General features: G+C 38.4%; 1 protein-coding gene across 1 annotated transcript in view; it reads right to left on the bottom strand.

Moving 5' to 3' along the window:
• tenm2a (teneurin transmembrane protein 2a) overlaps positions 1–20,815 on the bottom strand; it is a 252,260-nt gene that overhangs the window by 210,026 nt on the left and 21,419 nt on the right. The window contains exon 2 of the mRNA XM_053630714.1: positions 17,494–17,766. Coding sequence (XP_053486689.1) covers positions 17,494–17,766 — 273 coding nt within the window. The remainder of the gene's footprint in view (positions 1–17,493; positions 17,767–20,815) is intronic.

Below are 20,815 nucleotides of genomic sequence, written 5' to 3'. Positions count from 1 at the left end.
CCATCCTCTTCACAGTGCGTTGAGAGAATATAGACACACGTCCTCTTCCAGGTTGATTCATAACATTTCCAGTTGACTGGAACTTCTTAATTATTGCCCTGATGGTGGAAATGGGCATTTTCAATGCTTGTGCTATTTTCTTATAGCCACTTCCCATTTTGTGAAGCTCAACAACCTTTTGCCGCACATCACAGCTATATTCCTTGGTCTTACCCATTGTTATGAATGACTAAGGGAATTTGGCCTATGTGTTACCCCATATTTATACCCTTGTGAACCAGGAAGTCATGGTTGAACAATTTCTTGTTCCAGATGTACTAAAATAAATGTAAAATATCAATGGGAATATACTTCAAATATATTTTTCTCCTATGAATTCATAGGGTTGACAATAATTGTTGCACACCTATATGTAACAAAGATATTTTTGATAAACCTGTGTTGTGTTTGCAGTTGTTTGAAATCCATGAGAGCAGAGTATTTTTGTGAATGTTTTGTACAAAAGATCAAAAGGTTACACAATAAAGACAAATTTTCAGAGCCTTCTTTGCTCATATTTACCAAGGTTGCCAATATTAGTAGAGAGTATTGTATATCACATTAAAGGTGAAAAAGATCTGGTATAATTTAACAAAACCTGCAATTTTAACAGGAGTTAAACAGAATATCACCATATCATCTTCATCACCATCATCATTAACATATGCCTTATGGGTGGAATAAAGTAAAGCAAAGTAAAAAATAATAATAATTTTAAATAAATAGTGCCCGCAGTTTAGTATATGATATACACTCTGACTTACTCAGAAGAAGGTTGACCACTTGTCTGTCTACTTTCTCAATGCACAAGTACACTCAGTGTCCTGTTGCTTGCTTGACTGCCTCTGCTGTTCTCCTCACTTAAATTAATAGAGATTGTTGATTATATCACATAGAAGTTTCACAATGCTTCTAATTTAAGGCTGATGAAAAGTTGCTTGCTCTCACCTCCAAATATAAGAGGGCTAGGGCCCTGTTGCCTATCTCAATTAACTGGCTGCATTTGCTGCGATGAGAACACTGCTCAATGTGCATCTTGTTATCCAGGCACTAAGAGGTAGGTCTCTGCTGAAGCAGCATTTGAATGGAGTTTAGCTCTCACAGTGTTTGTACCACACCTTCTTAAGTGCAGTGAATGTATTTCTCTATAGCCTAGGGAAGGAAGTGCATTTTACAGTAGGGTCAGGACCAGTTAATGCAACAAATAAGCAATAAACCATTGCATGTGTGCTGATCTGATTTTAGATAGTTCTGATCTTAGATCACAATTATTGCCATGAGATTTAACATACAGGTGCATCTCAAAACATTAGAATATCTTGGAAAAGTTCATTTTTTCCCATAATTTAATTCAAAAAAGTTGAACTTTCATATATTCTAGACTCATTACACATAAAGTGAAATGTTTCAAGCATTTTTTTTTATCTTGGTGATTAAAACAAATCCAGTATCTCAAAATATCAGAATAAATAATTTATAATACAGAAATGTCGACCTGAGAAGAGCTCTAATCAGCTAATTATCTCAAAACACCTGCAAAGGTTTCTTGAACCTTTAATCTCTCAGTCTGGTTCAGTACACAACCACACTCATGGGGAAGATGAAAGTAAATTTTGCAGTTCATTTGGAAATCAAGGTCCCAGAGTCTGGAGGAAGAGTGGAGAGGCACAGAATCCAAGTTGCTTGAAGTCCAGTGTGACGTTTCCACAGTCAGTGATGATTTGGAGTACCATGTCATCTGCTGATGTTGGTCTACTGTGTTTTCTCAAGTCGAGAGTCAATGCAGCGTCTATCAGGGGATTTTAGAGCACTTCATGCTTCCATCTGCTGACAAGCTTTATGGAGATGCTGATTTCCTTTTCCAGCAGGACTTGGCACCTGCCCACAGTGCCAAAACTACTAGTAACTGGTTTGCTAACCATGGTATTACTGTGCTTGATTGGCCAGCCGACTCGCCTGACCTGAACCCCATAGAGAATTTCTGAGAGACACCAGACCCAACAATACAGACGAGCTGAAGGCCACTATCAAAGCAACCTGGGCTTCCAGAACACTTCAGCAGTGCCACAGGCTGATTGCCTCCATGCCACACTGCATTCATGCAGCAATTTGTGCAAAAGGAGCCCTGACCAAGTACTGAGTGCATAAATTAAGATAGTTTTCAGAATGTCTACATTTCTGTATTATAAATTCTGTATTCCAATATTTTGAGATACTGGATTTTTGATTTCCATGAGCTATAAGCCATAATCATCAAGATTGCAATATTTCACTTTATGTGTAATGAATCTAGAATATATGAAAGTTCCACTTTTTAAATTAAATTATGGAAAAAAAAATACTTTTCCACGATATTCATTTTTTTTTTTAGACGCACCTGTATACACAAACTGTAAAAGAAAAGAAAAAAGTGCAGCTCATTGGTAGATTTATCAGTAAGCCTCATTTGATCAAAGGCCTCCCAAGGGGACTAGTTAAAGGAGGTGAGAAAACGCTTTGAGACGGCCTCTAACCCCCACACAACAAATAATTAGAGCATCACCACAGCTATCCATCTGTGTCAGCCCAACTCACTGCACACTGACATGGAGCAGGAGCCATCATCACACAGCTTATACCACAGAGACAGGAAACACACCACGCAGTACAATTACCCAAGCCCTATAACCCATGCAACACCAGAAACACAAGAGTGCACATATGGGAGAATGAAAGGGGACCTAAATCACATTTACAGCATTATTAGCTGCCTATCATGTTATACATATCGCTGCTTTTCTGTTTGACAATACTCAAATGGTCCACAGAGGATTAAAAATATGCTGATTTAAGTCATTTAAGTGTTTCTATAAATAATAATAAAACATACTGAAAAATGTGTAGCTGCTATGTTAAAGCTTGCTGAAAATAGCTTTTCAATGACATCAGAAAGTTCACATACTTTCTTCTAGAGGACAAACTTAGCTTCTTTTTTTGTTTGTTTGTTTTTAGGTTGTTCTAAATAAGATTGAATACAACCTTATATAAAATGATATACTTCCCAAAAGCCCCAAAACATTATAAGGCTGATGACCCACTCCACTAGCAGGGAATTTCCTGGTAGGAAATGTTTCTCTAGGTACAAATCCAGCAATATAGCAACGCTCACAAATTCTGAAGCAAAACACAACTTTAACTCTTACATCATAGAGTAGTTACACCAAATATTTTGTCCCATGCATAACAAAATGAGACATACAGTACAAATGAAAGTCAACTCCCTTTGCTGCCAATCCACCCATCATGAGGACATGAATCTAAAAAGTTCAATATAGCCTAACATGACTCAATCCTGATGCACACTCTGTCTGCCATTCTCTGACATTTACAGACTTCATTAAGGCCAAACTACTGCTTGCTAAATGAGGCTGGCTGCATCAGTGCTGCTGTAAGCAGAGTATGATAAGTCATTATTGCCCAGTAAATTCTCAATTAGCCGGGTTCTGTTGCAGTCAGCATGTTTTGGATAAATGTTGGGTAATATTTTACTACTGTTACTGCTCCCAAGGAGGCAGCCATAAAGGAGCCACAATTGCAAAGCACCATCCCTTCCACTGCTGAGGCTTCCGGATGTCTGTATTGCTTGTGTAGTCATAATTGCACTCTATAACGGGTGGGGAGATGCTATGAGACCAAGAGAATGTTCAGCTGTGGTCCTGTTAGCCTGGTATTGCTGTCACCCTGGGCTTTTCTAGGATGGAGGAGCTCATATTGTCGTGGTGCTGATGGCTTGTTATCTTGCCCATCTAATAGAGAGTTGATGAAACTTGCATTGATGAGCAAATGCAGCTCAGTCCTCTCAAGGTCACTTATGGAAGCTATGAATACCAATAATAAAGAACCTTCAAAAAAGTTATACACGAAACAGTATGTGCATGATTTCTAAATAGCGCTTAAGTAAGCAGGCATTTAGTGTCTTGAGGCATTTGTGTATGCTCAAGCAGCAGGGGGAGAGGAACCCATACTGTTTTCCCCCCATAAGTTCTCTCTCTCTCTCTCTCTCTCTCTTTCTCTCTCTCTCTCTCTTTCTCTCTCTCAGAATGATTCTGATGTTCTGACCTTGCATGGACTCCATCCAAACACAACTCACACCTTTTATTTATTTATTTATGGAAATACAGTGTTTCTTCTGAGAGCACACTAGGGAAACATAACGTAACATATAACAGAGCATAACGTAACAAAATATATGGAAATCTTAACCTTAAATCATGCTTACCATTTACCAAAGCGCATTAAAAACATTCTCATCCAAAACACATTTTTGCTGTTTGGACAGGGTGTTGTAAGGCACCACCTCATGATTAAATGGGTCCTCACTTGAGGGAATTATAACATTACAAGGTAGGAACATAAAAAAGAAAATATAAAACCTTGCAATTAAACACAGGAGCAAAAACAGTGCTGTGGCAGGTAGCATTGCTGCTTCACAGATCCAGGGTCTGTGGTTCGATTTTGAGCTTGGGTTAATGTCTGTGTGGAGTTTTGCATTCTCTCCATCTGTCCATGTGGGTTTTCTCCTGGTTCCCTTTCCTCCCAACTCCCAAAAACATGCCAGTACATGGACTGGTTGATTGGCTATGCTAATGTCATGTCAGCACCGGATTCAACCATGAACACTGATTCCCAGAATCCACCACAGTATCACAACATCTCTGACCCAGACTCAATTTTCACATTACATACAGCCAATATCATGTTCACATTCACCTGAATACTGATTGCACACCCCTGGACACGGACACACACACACACACATAAAAAGCCTGGACTCACACACACTCAATGTGAAATCTCTTTCTGAATTTACTTAACAACGATTCCAAGCCTTTGTATTTTGTGTATGCTATCTGGTATTTATTTTTGTCCTGTTTTCCCCTTGGAAGTCTGAGACAAACCTGTTTTTTGATGCTGTTTTTTTTTTATTGTTCATTTGAATTTCTCTTCCTGTTGCAATAAAGCCTGCCTGCACTTGCAGGTGTATTCCTGCTGTATTCCTATCCTGGGATTGGTCCAGATATACTGTGACCCTGAGCAGGATAACGCACATATTGAAGATGAATGAGTGAATAGTTAGACCTGTACCAGGTAATTTAAATGTCTCTATACACTTTGAAGAATTGTATTTATTCTTTAGTATAAATTGCTCTACCACTGATTAATGAGCACTGTTACCACAGAGTTATGCCATTTTATCTATCCTAAGCTTTTTTAATAGTGTTTTTTCATCCAGTGGAACATTGTTTTATATTACCTTCAGAGGTTTTTTTCCCCCTCCATTTGGTCAATGGTGTATAGAGAGAACATTTTTTTTTTCATAAAAGGGCAATAAAACAAACCAGCAGCAACAAGCATAGAGCAAGAAAAGGCCTTCTGTCCTTCATCATATCTCAGAACCCAACAAATAACTTGCACCACTGCAAGGGGAAAATGGCATAAACAGTCCAGACCTTCAGGATTGATCAGTGGTAATGGTTTGTGAAGACACATGTGGCAATGTATGGAAAATGTAAAGGAAATGTCTGACTTTCTCTTAGAAGCCATGTATAGGCTAACAGGTTTACTAATTAATCAAATGAAATGATGAGGCCTAGAATATAGCAGCATCTATTCTATGACCTAGAACACTTCAGCAGAGCCTACCCTGTAGTGACTATGGTACAGTATGGTTCCGATTACGCAAAGTGGTGTATCAAACACAAGGGTCAGCTATATTGGGGTTACAGCATATAACTTTGCTTTGCTTATAGACACAATTCACTGTTTGTGCTGAGTTTGTGCTGGTTGGCTCTAATCTGTAGGTTTCTGGGGCAGTCAGAGTAGTTGGCACTGAAGATTAAGAACTGAAGAGCACAGACTCTAATCTCATTCCTGCTCCCCAATCTAGTTTCAGGCCAGTCTGGGCCAGTCTTTAAACAACTCAGGACATATTCTGTAATTAAATCACCTACAGCACGTACGTATGCTGGGAGATGTTAGAAAGAAAGTGAAAGTAAACCAAAGAGTGTGATCCCCACAGGCTGATTAAACTGGCAGTCAGTATAAAACCTCTTTATAATCTTTGTGTTAATATTCCGATTTTATTTTTATTCACAAATTAATGATCTATACAACAGATTAAGTATCCCCATTGTAAATTATGCCTAATCTGCATTTTGCCAGATTAATAATCACTGCTAAGCAACATAAGTAGATGGATATCAACTGACAGCCACAGGATGCCTAGACTGTGACAGAGGCAACTAGTGTGTATCAGTTGCACTGGGGGGGGGGGGGGGGGGGGGGTTGGGGGTAATGGAGGGTACCAGCTCTAATACCAGGACCACACCAGGCAGGCCTAACCCAGTCCACTGGCTCTTTATGGCAAGACTCATGCAGGAAATGGCAGCCACGATCAATAATATCCCCTACTAAATTACAGCAGCCTAAGCAAACCCATTAAAGAGTGGTTTATGCATGTAATTCCTTCAGCCCAGAAGGTTTGCTCCAACATGAACTCTTCTGCATCCTTATTGAATTTGAACTTGAATTAGTATTCCTGTTCAGATTTGTCCTGTAAGCTGTTATTGTTCTGTTGTCTGTGGTACATTCATCTGTGCTTCTATCATTGATTCTGACCAGGGTAGAGTTGGGTATCCTCCAGGATTTTACCTCTATACCTTTCCTACTTGCAAAAATCCACCATTTCAGAAAAGATAGTCAGAAAAGCCACAACTGAACTTACAAGCACAACAATATTAGAAATACATCCAGCCTAAAGTCACTATCTTAGACCATACTCTCAGGAGGATCAAAAAAAAAAAAAAACGTAAGGGGATATTTCTTAAATTCTTCACCTGCAATACAATAGTAGATATTTGTGTGTGTGTGTGTGTTCAGCTTGAATGTACAGCATATGACAATGAAAAAGTACAGAAAATTGTTTATGCTAACCTGAATATAATAAAAGAAAAGTTCTCAACTTCCAAATGAGTTTGGGCTGCATAGCTCATAAAGCTACAGGCCTGCCAGTGCAATGTTTTGGCATAATTCATCATGGTGCATTAATTCTATAATAACATTACATAACCCTTCACACAACACACTGCACTATCAGCAAACTTAATCAGTTTGTTTAGGTTCTGACTTCAAACAACACACACTCCTCAGGGTGTCCTCAATTGGCAGCAGAACACAATCAAACAATCATGGTTTTGGATTTGATCACAGTTGACAATCAGATGTAACATCATTCTTTCTTCAGAATCCATTCTATCAAGAATGACTACACAGTATGAATGCCATGGAAGGTACAGGGCACTGTGCTCAGGAAATCAGTAATGCTTTACTGAGATTATTTAACATGTTCCTTAACTTGACCTTTAGTATGTTTACCTCCAGTTCAGTTCCTCCTTAGGAGCAATTCCCAAACAACTGAAGCTACCATGACTAGCTGTAGAAACAACTATATGCTAATACAAAAATCTTGGATCCACAAAAGCTCTGCATCATTTAGGAAAGAGGCACAAATTAACTCTCAGTGATGAAGGAACTTTGCTCGTAAAGGTTCAACTGAACACCAAGAAAACAACTGGTTGAAGGAATTGGAGGCATCAGGTACCAAAGTATGTAAGTCCACCATTAAGAGAGTCCTACATCGCCACGGCCTGAAAGGATGTCAGGCAAGGAAGAACACCCTCCTCCAAGATAACCTAACGATGCCAGACTGAAGTTTGCAGCTGATTACCACCCTTTTGGAGGAGTGTCATTTGGTCAGATGAAATAAAAGGGTAAGGCTTTTAATACGAACACCATCCAAACTGTGAAGCATGGGGGTGGCAGCGTGCTGTGGGGATGTTTTGCTGAATGAGGAAATAGGTTTATTGAAGCAACACCTCAAGACATCAGCCAGAAATTTTAAACTTGGTCACAACTGCGTCTTCCAGGAGGACAATGATCCTAAGCATACCTCCAAAGTTTAAAGAAAATAAAAGTGAAGGTATTAGAGTGGCCATCACAAAGCCCTGAACTGAATCCCATAGAAACTTTATGGACTGAACTGAAAAATCATGTCCAAGCAAGGAGATCCACAAACCTGACTGAGATATAAACCATCAGGAGGATTGGGCAAATATTCTAAATTATCCATACATTATCGGCATTAATAGCATGCTGTAATTTTTCTAAAGCTTTTGCTAATGTATGTGAACTTATTTTTACTCATAGACTGAATAAACATTAGTTAATGCAGGTGTGTTTTGTTAAGATTTAAACAAAGGCCAATTAAAATGTGTTAACTTTGTTACTTTTTTAAAAATTACTTATGGTTCACATTAACTAATGTAATAAGCTACAAACGCAAAGCGTTTACTGGGAAAATATGCAGGGTATGATTATAATGAGTATTATAAATATACACACAAATTATAGTCAAATTGTTCTCATACACTTCAGACAGGATAGAGAATAAAAATACGAGATTTACTATTGACTCTGAGCAGTGGGCATCTGGTGTCTGAGAAGCGCTGGCTAAAGAAAAATCACAGTCTTTTGTCACAAATCAAAGGTGAGAATTAGTACTGATGAATCTATTACTAAACAGCACATTGTACCCATCAAATGTTCCACTAAGTAATCACATTCGGCAGCTGCACACACTGCTCTCGCACAATGAAAACTTCTGTTTCTATCAAGTGTGACAAATGAACTATGACGTGCTGTGGCCATGTGTGTTTTGTAATTAGCACAAAGAAGTGCTGCTCTTGAATCGGTGTATTCATAACATTAAAAGCCTATGACCAGTGCCTTTGGAGCCTGACGCAGTGAACTGTTCCAGATATGAATAAACACGCCAGTAAAACACTACTTTACCAAAGTAAGTAACTTTACCATATGTGAGTGGGTAAATGTGTATTTTTATCCATCAGACATGTAAAGTATGAACAGCAGTGTTGGGTAAGATACTCAAAAAAAAAAAAAAAAAAGTAATCCACTTCAGATTACTAATTACTGTTTTAAAATTGTCATTTGTTTACATTACTGATTACTGCATGTAAAAAGTAATCAGATTACTAATTACAATGTACGACATGATCAGAAAAAAGTTGGATTTATCATAAAACTTGCCTCAGGTGTTGTCACAGTTTGTAGAACTACCAGACCGATAAAATATAAAACTCTTCTAATTAGGCTCGTTTGGTGTTAAGGGGAAGCACAACTAAGCTATTGTATGAATTATGAATTTAGCAGCTACAGTGCCGTGCAAAGTACATTATCTTTCCTTATGCTCTGATCATATGTTCACGTAAACTGGAACTCATATAGATATTTACACACCTTGTTTTCCTGCTCAGCATGACAGAATGTTAATGTTTCAGTTTCAACCCCTTTACTGCTTTAAAAAAAAATCGGCATATCTTCACTTCACACTGACTGTGAGAGCTAGCGCTCGGCAGAATTGAGAGCTGTTAGCCAATAAGACACGAATGTTTCCACGTATTTTCCGTCTGATTGGGCTCACCTCCGAATATATAAAAGATATAAAGATATAAAATAACAACACCGCCGTCTCCATTTACTGACATTCAGTTACGTAGTGACAAACTGCTCAAAATGGATAAATATACAGGGCTAAAGAAAAAATCTTCACGGCTACAGCCCTGAATGCCCATGCCAGGTTATGCCCCTGGCAGCCGTGCAAAACATGATTTATTTTTAAAATGCATTTTACGTAGTATTGTTTTTTTAACAATAAATTTGCAATGCAAGTAGCGTAATCAAATGACAAATTTAAAATGTAATGAGTTACAGTACTCTGTTATCAGAAACGCATTACATGGGTATAACGCGTTATACCCAACTCTTATGAACATGTTCATACTCTAGTCACTTATAATCTTATATACACATATTGTAATCACAACATTTATCCATTGTGACATCCAACTCAGGACCCTTTCTATGACGTATTATTCCCCAGGGCAGTGGGTTAGTTGACAGTTGCCCCACACAGCCCTTCAGACAGGATAGGATGAAGGCTCGTTTTCGATTTACTGAGGACCCCATTGATCTGTGCACATTAAAGACCTCTAACATGTTCTGGGCTTGTTTCATTAACTAAAGCTGGCCTTTAATGAACAGCTATATCAGTTCTGACTTTTAGCAGGAAGGAGAGCTCAGTGGGACAGGCTGACAGAGAGAGCGAGAGAGCACGAAAGGCCCAGGAGTGTAAAAGCCTGGGACATTTTATGCCTAAATCAATGCCTGAGCTGGCTCTTATTCCATCTAATTCATCTTCATTTTTTCCCAAGATCGATGTTATTTGGATTTGAGAAGCCGGCACAGCCACAAAAATGTACGTGTATCCTCCTTTTGGTTGAGAAAGGTGATAAGATTGGCAGTTTTACAAGTACGTCCACTAAGCGAGCATAAATATACTGAACGCTAAGGGATAATGAAAAAGAATTTCCTCTTTATTGTCAGTGCTGCTTAAATTAAATAACCCACAGAAAACAAAATCTGCTGGACCTATACGATGAATATCTATGTTCTGTCACAAGCATACGTTGCACATCAACATATCAAATACTCACTCCAATGCTATGCATGCTACATTCTGCATCATAATTTAACTGAGCCAAGCTATACGACTATGCTGTTTGAATCAGATCGACATGTAATAAACAATTTTACCTTATTTAAAAAAAAATTAAGAATATTATATTTTCAGAGAAGAGTAGAAGTTGTTGTGAAAAGCATTAAGTGCTCAAAATGTTTAAAAAAAAAAAAAAAGAGATACAATTACTAATTACATATTAATCTTATTCAAACAGAGTATTGGTAGATGTGGGTATGGTTACATTACATTACATGGACAAAAGGGTCCTTTGTGGGCCTTCACCACAATTGTGTTGGAAACACACAATTATCTAGAATGTAATTGTATGCTGTAGCATTAAAATTTCCCCTTCAATGGATCTAAAATGGCCCAAACATGTTCCAGCATGACAATGCCCCTGTGCACAAAGTGAGGTCCATGAAGACATGGTTTGCCAAGGTTGAAGTGGAAGAACTCGAGTGGCTGAATACTGAACACCTTTGGGATGAATAGGAACACCAAATGCACGCCAGACCTCCTCGCCCGACATCAATAACTGACTTCACTATTGCTCTTGTGGCTGAATGAGCAAATCTCCATAGCCACATTCCAAAAATTCAGTGTAAAGTCTTCCCAGAAGAGCAGAGGCTGTTATAGCAGCAAAGGGGGCAACAAACTCTGGAATTGGATGTTCAACAAGTACATATGATTGGGATGGTTAGGTGTCCACATAGTTTTGGCCAAACAGTGTACATTTGTCCAGAACGTACACTACAGAACATTGATATGCAATGTACTGTATGTTTGTGACAGAACAATGGTATTCATCATACAGTACATCATCTATAATCATATAGAACAAGCTGCAAGTTCTATTCAAAAGTGGTTTTGTTTTTCAGGCAAGGTTGAAATACAAGTATTATTGTATCACATTTGTTCTCCTTTTTTGATATAAATAAATAAAAACAATCAATAAATGACAATGACAATATGATTTTGTTTTCAATTTCCAAAGGTGCCAAAATTGATAATAGTTCTATATTTAGCACTCCATCTTATGTTGTGTTAATGACCACAGTGAATTTTGTTGTGTGTGTCTGTGTGTGTGCGCGCGCTCTTTAATATTGACACCCATGCAGGCAGACAGAAAAGCAAAAAGGTTTAACTATGTGAAATCAGTCATTGGATGTCCTTTGCTAAATGTGCCAAAGAAAAGAGCTTTCTGCCTCCTTCACACAAACCAGTCCCTTTTCTTCCCTTTCATGGTTTTAGTGGAGGAAGTCAATATGACCTTTGTGAAACTCAAAAACAGCTTTTGGTGCTTTCCCTCTCCAACCTCTCACTCTGAGAGAAAAACACAAGCGGGAGAAGAGAGGGGAGGTCATAAGTAAATGCCTGTATGCTGGGGAAAAGTGCCACCTCGACTCTCCATTATTGATGTCTAAACAGGTGCATGGCATTGACTCATGCTGTCAAGTCTCGTCATGTGAAGATGTGAAAGTATGAAGGTCGTTAAAGCTTGTCAACATTAATTGGAAGGTGTGAGGAAACTTTTTTCTTTCATAAAGAATATATAATTGCATCCTAGCATAAACTGCTTTACAGTTATAAATTTGAAACTTCAACATATTCTAGATTATACTCGAATACATTAATGAAAGGTGGAAGGTGTGTTGTCTCTCCGTGTGTGAGAGGTATGTGGGTGAGAAACATAACACACAGTACCTTTAATGAATACTCCAAGGAAGGGAAGGGTGACACTGTCAATCAGAGTTGAGAGTGGGGGAAGAAAAGGAAATAAAAAAAAAAAAAAGAAAAAAAACACGCCACAGGGATACACCTCAAATCTTATTAAGGGACTATGCAATACTCACCTAAATAATCTCTCAAACAAAATAAAACAGACTAGCAACTTGCACCGTACAAAACAAACAATAACTCCTTTTTCTCCTCCATGAGTAGCTTTACACAGATTCACTTATTTAATGAGACTTATTCATTCATCTTCCTTAAGTAATATAATTGACTGTATTAAATCTTGTTGATTTAACGTATCTACCTCATCAATGCGAGCTAAAATTACTCAAAGCTTGATTTATGATTATCCAAATGTTTTCCACTGACTCGTGGTACATAAATGATTTATTATGTTTGCTTAGTGCAAGTTTAGTAGTGCAGATTTACAAAGTCACATGGTTATATAATTCTTCTACCTCCTTATACGCATGCTACAAAACACACACACACAGACACACACAAACACAGACACACAGAAAGATCTGTCTCTGTCTACACATTCATAACCGACAAAAAACATGCAATAAGAAAACACATCATTATCTCAGAAGTTTTTATCGTTCTATAAAACTGACATTTTTTTTTCTGATTCTCCAACAAAGCTTCGTAAATGCTTAGTGACACAGATCAGTGACGGAGAATACAAACAATCCAGCAGGCAAAAAACTCCCCACTCTCCTCTCAGCATGAGGCACTTGGGCTTCTTTGTTTGCCGAACGTGATGTGCAATGCTGATCAGCCAACACTGCCCGTTGCCAGTCATGGGGGACTGCAATTGAATGATGGGATAATTTTTAGCTCTTGTCTGTGTACACCTATGCAAACAAACAGATGCAACAGAGTGTGGCGATGACGAACACATTCTTATGCGGCCTGCTTGGGGCCTGAGGGTGTTACTACGCCTCAGCATAGCCACGAATAAGATGGTAAACTGAAACGCAGCAGACGTACTGGAAGAGAGCTTGTTTTAAAAGTCCTGTCAGACTCCAACTGTTCTGATGCATGTACTTGCGTCCAATAAAATCTTTGCAAAAGTGATGGCTTCGACTCATTAAAGTGCAACACAGGGTGCTGGAACATGGTTGGAGCTTGAGACAGAACACACACAGTTTGAGGCGGAGCAGGAGCACAAAGGGAGCAGTGGTGTCGGAGACGCCGATGTCCGTGTCCTTGTGAGGTGAGGACATCTGAGTCATTTCTCTGAGTGGAATAGTTGGCCTTAATCAATCACTCAGGAGCAGGCAGCTCAGAAGCAAAGGCCAAGAGAACCGGTATCCAGGCTGCTTAATTAGACAATCAGCTAGACATGAGGCCTCATTACCAACCTCCTCACTGTCCTGTCTACTCTCTGGCCTCTGCAGATGATACAAGAGGCAAGAATATACTTCAATAATATGCGTCAAAATATGGAATATATACATTATATACAGTAAACAAATAAAGAAACATTAATCAGAGAGCTGGCTTCAGTCTTAGCAAGCATAGTAACTATTTATTTACTTTAAAAAAAAATTCCCCATAAACTAAAAGATCTGCTCAAACACTGCTCCTGTGTGGCTGCCTGGAAGCATCAATTTTCAAATGTACCAGTCGGTTTTTAGATGATAGGCTCTGTATACTGGCCAGTTTACTTCACTATTCTCACCGTATGGTCACAGACTGCGGGTAGTGACTGAAATCTGGAAGATCCTCGGAGGAGATTCGGTGCTCCTCCAAATCGAGAGGAGAGAGTGCGGTGTTTTGGGTAACTTACAATCTGCATCTTCCAACAAAATGGGAGAAACATCAACATCGTTTGCCAAATTAACTGCTTTGTCCTGGTCACAGTCTCGGTGGATCTCAGGAACACTGGGTGTGAGCCAGGAATACACCCTGGGTGGGATGCCAGTCCATGGCAGGACACCATGTTCACACACTCTCACACACATTCACACCTATGGGCAATTTAGCACAGACAATCCACCTACATGCATGTTTTTGGGAAGTAAGAGGAAAACCCCGGAGGACACAGGGAGAACATGCAAATCTCCATATTAGGTAATTACCTGGCACGTTTTAAAACCAAAGACGCACAGGTTGTGATTGAGTAAGTGGTGTAAAACAGCTAATTTAGTTAGTCACGTAATTACTTGAATGGAGTGCTGTGCAAATTGTCTGGTGATCTCAATATAGCTGTTTTTCAAAATGCTGGTAGGCATATAGCTACTTAGTGTTTATGAAAGCGGCCAAAAAAAAAAAAAGAGATAATGAATGGAAATCTTTACTTGACCCCATTCATGCTACCACATCCTAAAGCCACTGTGAGTGACACCCGTCAGTCAAAATGACTGGCAGTGCCGACATATCCATATTGAAGTGATAGGAGAAGACAGAGTGAGAGAAAGACAGTTTTTGCATCTCTATGCACAAACAAAGAGACAGCGAGAGGATGAAAGAAATCTTAAAGCATCTTTGTTGGGGGAAAAAAAAAAAGGAGAAGAGGCAGGTTCACTTAATCTCGTTCCTATATTCCCTCCACTCCTCAGGAGGGAAAAAAAAATATTTCCATATTCAGCATATCGGTTTAGAGAATTGGTCTTGTTCTTAAACTACTTTTTAATTCATTTATTATTACTGATTTATTTTACATTTTTAACCTCATTGATCACAAGATTTCAGTAATACATACACTGCAAATATAATACAAGTATGAATATCAGTTTTAAGAAATACTCTACGATATAAACTGCCTCAGTAAAGACAGGCCCATGTGGTGGCTGGTAGACTCTGTGTCCTTGCGCAGTCCTGAGCTACAAAACAAGAATCATGCTAATAATCTGTGGATAAGAGATTAGCATGGCAATTAGCTGAGACGCAATTATCAGCTAGTGAGATGAAAGTGACTTCTTTTCCAAGGTGTTTTTTATGCATTCAATAGCTGTTGAGGAGTTTGATAAATTGGGCGAGTTTTTTTTTTTTCCCTGATGTTGGAGTTCACAGCTGACGGAACTGCTACAGTTGCATGTGAATCTTGCTAATTAGGCGAGGTTTTTTTTGTATTTTCATTAACCCCGTTTGACACCTCCTGCAAGCCAAGCAAGGGTTTAGGATGGCATCGAATTAACACGGAAACATGGAATCGGAGGATGTGATGCACAAGAACTGCCAGGGGAAACACTAGAGAGAAAATATAAACTGCACTCATAAAATCAAATGAAACAGATGCGTAAATGAAAACTTTTATAGGAAAATAGTCCCATTCTGAGGCACTTAATAAGAGCCTCCGGTCAGGCCGGATACCAGTTAGAGATATTTTCCACTGTTTAATGAACATTTATCAACTGAAACGATTTTTTTTTTTCCATTGGCAAGCACTCCAGTTACTTGCTGAAAATTGCCACCAACAGGATCTTACACCAATCTTACTAAATATTTTAATCTAATAATATCCACACTGTATTACCAAAAAATTGTGAACACCTCACCATCAAACCCATAAGTGGGCCTTCGACAAACTGTTGCCACAAAGTTGGAAGCATACCATTGTATAGGATACTTTTGTATGCTGTAGCATTACAGTTTACCTTCACTGTAACCAAGAGGTCCAAACCTGTTTCAGTGGCCTGCACAGGGCACTGACTTCAACCCCACTGGACACCTTTAGTATGAACTGAAATGCCGACTTAGCACCATTCTTTCTCACTCGACATCAGTGTCTGACCTCATTAATGCTTCTGTGACTGAATGAGCAAATCCCCACAGCCACTTTCCAAAATCTAGTGGAAAGCCTTCCCAGAAGAGTGGAGGTTATTATAACAGCCAAGTTGGTACTAAATCTAGAATGGGATGTTCAAAAAGCACATGTGTGTGTCTGGTATCCACAGACATTTGGTCATAAAGTGTATTTCAAGACTCCAGATGTTCTGTGAGGAGGTAGGCACAGTCAGTGATAACATCATTGCATGCAGAACTCATAATGCTGTCACTTTTACTGCCATCAATGTAAACATCTAGTTGTCTTTCAAGGTGGAGGGAAATTAACTATGAGCGGAAGTTGTACTTGTTCCTATTTGGGCAAATTCAATTCAATTCAGATCAATTTTATCTGTATGGCACTTTTAACAATAGACATTTTCACAAAGCAGCTTTACAGAAATCACTATTCAGATTCAGATTTCCCTAATAAGCAAGCAACAGGTAAAGGTGGCAAGAAAAAAAAAAAACCCTGAGAGGATAGGAGGTAGAAACCATGAGCGGAACCAGGCTCAAAAGGGAACATGTTCTGCCTGACTACAAATAGTGGATTATAAATCATTACATTTCTACAACTGTATAACAATGTTCATCAGTACTAAGTGTGTTAAAAAGATGTTCTATATGAGTAATTTGTGAATAAGAGTCCTGGGATGTGCACAGAACAGTATTTATGATTCCAGTAGCAGGTCTTAGGTCTATATGTAGGGTATGCAGGTGAGAATGTGGGGAAAGAAGAAGAAAAGGTCTTCTGAGGAAAAGATAAGACTTGAGTATACTTGAACTGTTTTTTTGGGAAGTACAAATCTTTAGGGTATCTATGTGGGACAGCAGCAAAAGTTGAGTCACAAGTGTAGAAGCTCCAAGCAGAATTAGAACATTTGGATGAACCAGCCAGATCCAGAGGGCAGTTTTGTCTAAATCTTTACCTACTCTTATCAGGTTATTAGGTCTTACCTACTCTTAAATCTGGTTTTAAAAAAAGAACAAAAAAAAAATCCACCTGATATAATTGAGTCACTTACTGTAGTGTACAATTCATTTGAAACGGTGTTGCTGTTACAATAAAATGTGCTCCCAAGGCAGCTTACTTTACTTCATTATTGAGCAACAGTGAACCACAAACACAAAGAATGCAAATGAAGTAAAACCTTCAATCAAAAATTTAAATCCTTGCATTTTTATTTTTATTTTTATATAGTGTTGCACTAAAATGGATTCTGAAAATCACTCAGCGAGAGCCTCAACCACTTTTTCTCTACCCTGTCTTAGTCGCTTGCTTACTCCTATCCTCATTCACTCCCACCTACCTGACTCGTCATCAGACTTGTTCTCGTTTTCAGAATCAGTGAGGGTCAGGGCCGAGTTCTCGTGACTGGACTGACCGGAGCTGTGGCGGGACTTGACGTTGCGGGTGCTCCACAGCTGCATGGCTCTTTCTGGAGAGATGGGACCTTCAGGATCTGAGTCAGCATCAGAGCCTGCGCTCAGAGTATAGCTGTGAAGTAGACCAAGGTTGGGGCAGTAGGTGTTCTGGTGGGAGGTGGGTTCACAGATTCCTAACTCTGCCAGAGTGAAGTTTCCTAAAATCACAAATGGAGAGAGGCAACTCAATTAATGTTAAGTTGTACCATCTTTCAGGCCATGGAGAGGCACAATGTGAACTGGATAAACAACCTAGATGTCTTAAACCAGACATCTTTAGTCTAAGTAATATTTTGATTACCAGAGGGCATTAGCCCAAACTACAGGAACATCAACAATCGTCATAAACACTTAATTTATATATGATTAACTACCAGGTTAACCCATTCCACCTATATGCTATAGAGTTCCTATTTAATATTCTGAGGCTTTTGTCTAATCTTCTCACAGTTATTTCTCTTCCAGATTTTATTTGATACAGTAAATTATCTGTAAGTACATAATCCATTTTCTGTCTCATAAACAAGCAAGGAACTTCATGAAACTTCACAATGTTGATTGAAACAATATTGTTGACAAGATACTACACAGTGCTGTTTAACCACTGTTGACACTTCTGGCTACAATTACCATATTTCATATGAATCGTCTCTGTAGTCACTTAGCTTAAACACACCCTTCATTATTAGGCTTGTAGAATAGTAGCAATAGACAAGACACTTGACCAAACATACACTATATTCCCAAAAGCATTCCAACCCCTCTCCATCATTCCCATATGTGGTTGTTGAAGATCCAATTCCAAATTTGAGGCAGCATTTTGGGAAGACCCATGTGTGGGTGTGGTGGTTAGGTGTCCACATACTGTACTTTTGACCAAATAGTGTACACGCTCAAATCTATAGACCCAGTAAAAAGGAGCTAAGAGGTTTAAAGGAGCAGATCTGAACGCAGACACTGGACCACGTGAATAGCAAGGATACCTGTTTGGACTGTTCTGTGCCCAGACCCCCCCTCACCAGATAAATATATAGCATAACATCTTTTACATTAAAGCACATCAAACTAAATCAATAAACACAATGGAGACCCAATTACAGCCAATCCAAGGGAAAAGCAATTAAGAGAAAAAGCCATGCACAGCGACTTTCTCCTCTCTAGTAATTAAATGAGGATTGTCAGTGCAATCCCTCACAATCAGCAAGGAAATAATGCACAATTTTAATTGTTAGTAGTGTTAAGTCTTACCCCATAAGTACTTTTAAGATCTGGCTACATAATATGTTTACTAAAACTGCTTCAATCGTTTAGACTGCGTAACAATTACTAAACAATTTGTTTTAAGAAATCATAATCGAAAGGAAAAAAAAAATCATCAAATATAGTTAGCATAAGTGACCAGACGGCTAATGGTCATAGAAAATAAAATCAACTAGACTATTACATTTAGATACAGTGGAAGTACAATTGAGAGCTCAGATTGAAATGCCATTTGCAGCTATTTGCAATACTAATGTAAAATGAAAAACAGAGTACTTACAGCCTTACAGTCTGCAGAGCTGATACGTGTCCACTGCAGTCTGAGTTTTAATGGGCTTGCACTAAACAAAATGTATCACTCTTTTATCGTGCAAGATTCATATCTGACCTGCTCCCACTGCTCCCACCCTCATGAAGGAAAAAAAAAACATGCACTGTTTTCTCATGTGGACATAGGAAATAACGAATACCCAGATATTGATTTTACACGGGTATAATAATACACAATAGCTCAATATGTGCCTTACTTTTCCATTTTCAATTGATTAAAACATTCAACATTACAACAATTGAAACTTAATGACAGTGTTTACATGGTCCATTCAAACACTTAAAACAAAATGGTACACATAATGTAACGTAACAGAATTAAAAATGGAGAAGATGTGAGCATGACTCACAAGGGGAGGCGAGTCTGGGGATTTTCTTAATCTGCTGTTCGCTAGTTGTGCTCTCAGAGTCACGCAGCTCTCAGTAGCACTAGGTGTGTTTTTTAATCTAGCTTTCTCCTCTATCAGATTTGAACTTTCCGATTACCTCTGTGATTTCTTTGAATTTCTTTCCTGAATGAGTTTGCTGCACAAATGTGTGTGTGAGCGCACGCGCATGCATCATATTAGCCATATATCTGGCTGTAAATGTAAACAAATCGAAACGTCTGTCTGCAGGACTAAACATACCTGGTGGCTTCAGTCTACTGCAATCTCATGCAATTTCAATGCAATTTCAATCCATGATTCAGCGTCGTAACAAACCAGGAAGCCAAAGTGCTCCCAAACACCAAACGTTAAAGACTTGGTGGAATCTTCCAGCTCTTGTTTGGTGCTGAACATCGGAGATAGTATGCTAGCATACTGTCTTGTGAAAATAGCATGGCTAAGAAATGCATACTTTTTATAAAAAAAACAAACAAACAAACAAACAAAAAAAAAAAACCTATAGCCTCTCCTGAATCGAGATAGGATTATGACGTGCCTGTTTCAAAGGAGTTGTGTGGGCTGGATTAAGTTTAAATGTTTATTACACATAAGGTAATACAATACTATTTTATGATGAATAGCCTACTTTATTTTGCAATCTGCTGAATGTGTAAGTACTCTGAAATATCAAATCAAGAACCTCGTATCAACTGAAATGATACAGCCATATGATTTTACTATTTGATTACTGGCATTCAATAAATAAATAAATGTGCACTGATATATGATAAGATGTATTGTACAAACACAGGGGAAAGCTGTCCAGTCAAAGACCTGTGGGGGAAATGATTCTGTTTCTACAGGAAGCACTGGAAATGCAAGAAAAATACACAGTAGGTGCTTCAGTGTAAATTGAACTAATCAGTCTCATCAAATGATCAGTCTCATTAGGTAGTCAGTCTCAAAGTATTCCCTTTTAGAATTAAAATTGAATTTAAAATTACCAGCATGTAAATAAATCAAAATGATTAAAACCTCAATTTTAGTTCAGAACTATAATAATCAATGACTTGGTTTCTGAAGACTTAGTTCTGAATAGTTTAGGTTCTTGCAATATCAAAGTCAATAAATACAACACAATAAATACATGTTACTTATTGGAATAGTTTGACCAACTAGGAATTTAATTCTAAACAGGGACAGACAAAGAAAAAGTTTTGTGTGTGAAAGAGAGAGGAAAGGAATGTGT

The sequence above is a fragment of the Ictalurus furcatus genome, chromosome 8 (genome assembly GCF_023375685.1).
Source record: "Ictalurus furcatus strain D&B chromosome 8, Billie_1.0, whole genome shotgun sequence".
Lineage (NCBI taxonomy): Eukaryota > Metazoa > Chordata > Actinopteri > Siluriformes > Ictaluridae > Ictalurus > Ictalurus furcatus.
Note: the sequence above shows the minus strand (reverse complement) of the source record. Positions and strands in the feature narration are given on the sequence as shown.